This window comes from Prionailurus viverrinus, chromosome B3 (assembly GCF_022837055.1).
Source record: "Prionailurus viverrinus isolate Anna chromosome B3, UM_Priviv_1.0, whole genome shotgun sequence".
NCBI classification, from domain to species: Eukaryota; Metazoa; Chordata; class Mammalia; order Carnivora; family Felidae; genus Prionailurus; species Prionailurus viverrinus.
The window spans coordinates 132720621-132722949 of NC_062566.1; the positions used below are offsets into that span (position 1 = coordinate 132720621).

General features: G+C 61.1%; 1 protein-coding gene across 1 annotated transcript; it reads right to left on the reverse strand.

Annotated features, from left to right (window-relative positions):
- Nucleotides 1-204: 204 nt before the first annotated feature.
- Nucleotides 205-2009, reverse strand: IFI27L2 (interferon alpha inducible protein 27 like 2). The gene is made up of 4 exons (XM_047863117.1): nucleotides 1862-2009; nucleotides 1666-1695; nucleotides 1006-1167; nucleotides 205-425 (listed from the first exon to the last, which is right to left on the reverse strand). The coding sequence occupies exons 1-4, from the start codon at nucleotides 1905-1907 to the stop codon at nucleotides 223-225; spliced, it is 441 nt and encodes a 146-aa protein (XP_047719073.1). The 5' UTR covers nucleotides 1908-2009; the 3' UTR covers nucleotides 205-222.
- Nucleotides 2010-2329: the final 320 nt, after the last annotated feature.

The following is a 2329-nucleotide window of genomic DNA, read 5'->3' on the forward strand; positions in this document are numbered from 1 at the left end:
CCTGGGTGTATACAGCCTGGATGTGGTCATCGCTTGTGAGACTAGGATGAATCAAAGCCTCCTGCCAACTGATTCTGTGCTTAGCCTGCCTCTACCCCCTCCACAAGGCAGGTGGGGAGGATGGGGTGATTTGGAAAACTCCAGTCCCCCCCCCCCCCCCCCCCCCCCCACCCAACAGGGCTGCAAGGAGCAAAGACGTGGAGGTGCATCCACACACGATTTTTATTTCTCCTGTTTCTCTGAACTGAGCGGGGGGTTTGGAGGTTGAACTTGGGATTCAGTTTCTCCTGGCTGTTCCCCTTCAGACCCGGGTTCTGCTGGGGAAGAGGAAGAAGGTTCCTTTTTTGAGCCTCCCAGCAAGGCTCCAAAAGCTGACCCAATGGAGGCCAGGAGGATGTTGGATGATGTGGAGAGTCCAGCCGCCCCTGAGGAATAGACAGAGGGTGAGTCCTGGAACCTGCAGTGGCCAGTGGCCCCGACCCCTCTGGATGTCTGAGGCCCAGAGACCTGGATCCCTCCACTAGGTTCTGAAACCCCCAGGGCTCCACTTTGGGGAGACGATGCTGGAGGTGGCAAAGACAGGAGAGGGAGTGAATCTATGGGAAGTTAGAGACAGAGGACAGTCAGCCAAAGATCCAGTGAGCGACCGGTCCCCTCACCTTACACAGGAGGCCACTGAGGCCCGGAGGGGAAAGGACCCACCTAGGCCACCCCCGTGTCAGATTTGGGTAGGGCTGTACCCAGAGCCCTGGGCTCCTTCCCTTCTTCTCCCTCTCAGAGCCCCTTACCCCTGAATTCTCACCAAACTTCACTCAGAAGGAGCCAGAAAGAGGACAGTGAGGGACAAAGGACCCGGGAGGATGAGAACCACAGAACTGGAGGGAGCTGAGCACTCCCTCAGGCTTAGCCTCTGGGGTGAACGCCCTCCTCTCTCTGCTCCTCTCCCCACTATCCTGCCCTCCTCCACCCCTCCCCCGACCTGTCCACCGCCCACCCAACACTTACCCACCGACTGAAGCGTCGCCACCAGGCTGCCCGCGGCGACTCCACCCCCGTTGGCGACCGCGGCGGCGGACATCATCTTGGCCGCTAGGGACGAGGCGGCGATTCCCGCCCCGGTGAAGCCCATGGCTCCCAGCACCACGGGCACGGCCCCCACGGCCACGACTGCGGGGAACAGGTGCTGGGTCGGAGCGCGGGCCAGGGGAAGGGACCCCTCCCGAACTCCTTGGCAGTTTCAGGGGCCTGTCTGCTCTGAACATCGATGGGACACGGCAGCTCGGTGGGGGGGGGGGGGGTCCCAAAGCAAAGAGAAAGGGGGGGATGTGGAGTCAGGTGGGGGACAAAGAGGTCACGGGTGGCCCACCCAGGAAGTGGCAGTGACATACCGGGGAAGTCACTGCCCGTCACTGTGTGTGCGTGTGTGTGTAAATGTGGGAGGTGAAATATACCACTGCAGTTTGTATCAACAACACCCCCAGTCAAAGGAAATCTCTACGCGCTCGTTAGAAGGCCTAAGGGTGCAGCCAGGCCCCGGACCAGGCGTCCTCTTCCCGGGAACACTGTGAGCGCGGCTCTCTGCTCCTAACATTGACCCCGGCGGCCCTCCCAACCCGCATCTCCGCAGTCCCCTCCCCGGCGACGCAGGGGATCCAGGCGACTCACCTCCTCCCACTGCAGCGGCAGCCGCCCGTTCTTGGGACACGAAAAGGGAAGAGAGACGGAGAGTGAGTTAGCTAGTTAATAGGTGGAGGGAACGAAGGAAAACAGCGGGGCGTCTGGCCCGTCCTAGGTTGGGGGTCAGGGAGGCCTGCTCCCCACCCCAGCCCAGGCTGCCAGCTCCCTGCAAAGCTAGACTCACTCATCATGGTGCCGCCTTCCTTGTCCTCGCGGAGCTCTGGAAACATCTAAGCACCAGCGGGGGTGATTTCATGATTTCCAATGGAAACTCGGCCTGCCCCTCGCGGGGCAGGCCCTTCGGCGCGGTCAGCCCCTAGCAAAACCCAGAGCCAGTCCTGCCCCGCCCTCCGCCCCGCCCCACCGCAGCCCGCCCCGCCCCGCCCCGCCCCAGCCCCCAAGCCCCGCCCCGCAGCCCCACTCCTCTGCTTCTCCGCTGGCCTGTCCCTCCAGCTGAGCGTCCCCCTCCTCCCTTGGCTCTTCTGCCCGCTGGTGGTTTCCCTCCTTCTTGGTGGCCCCGTCAAAGAGAAAAGCGTCCCAAAGCATCTGAACAACAGAGAAATGGTTTCCAGCAATAAAGAAACAAAGAAAGATAAAATAACAATGTGAAGAAAAAATACGGGTGACTCCTGAAAAACATGGATTTGAACAA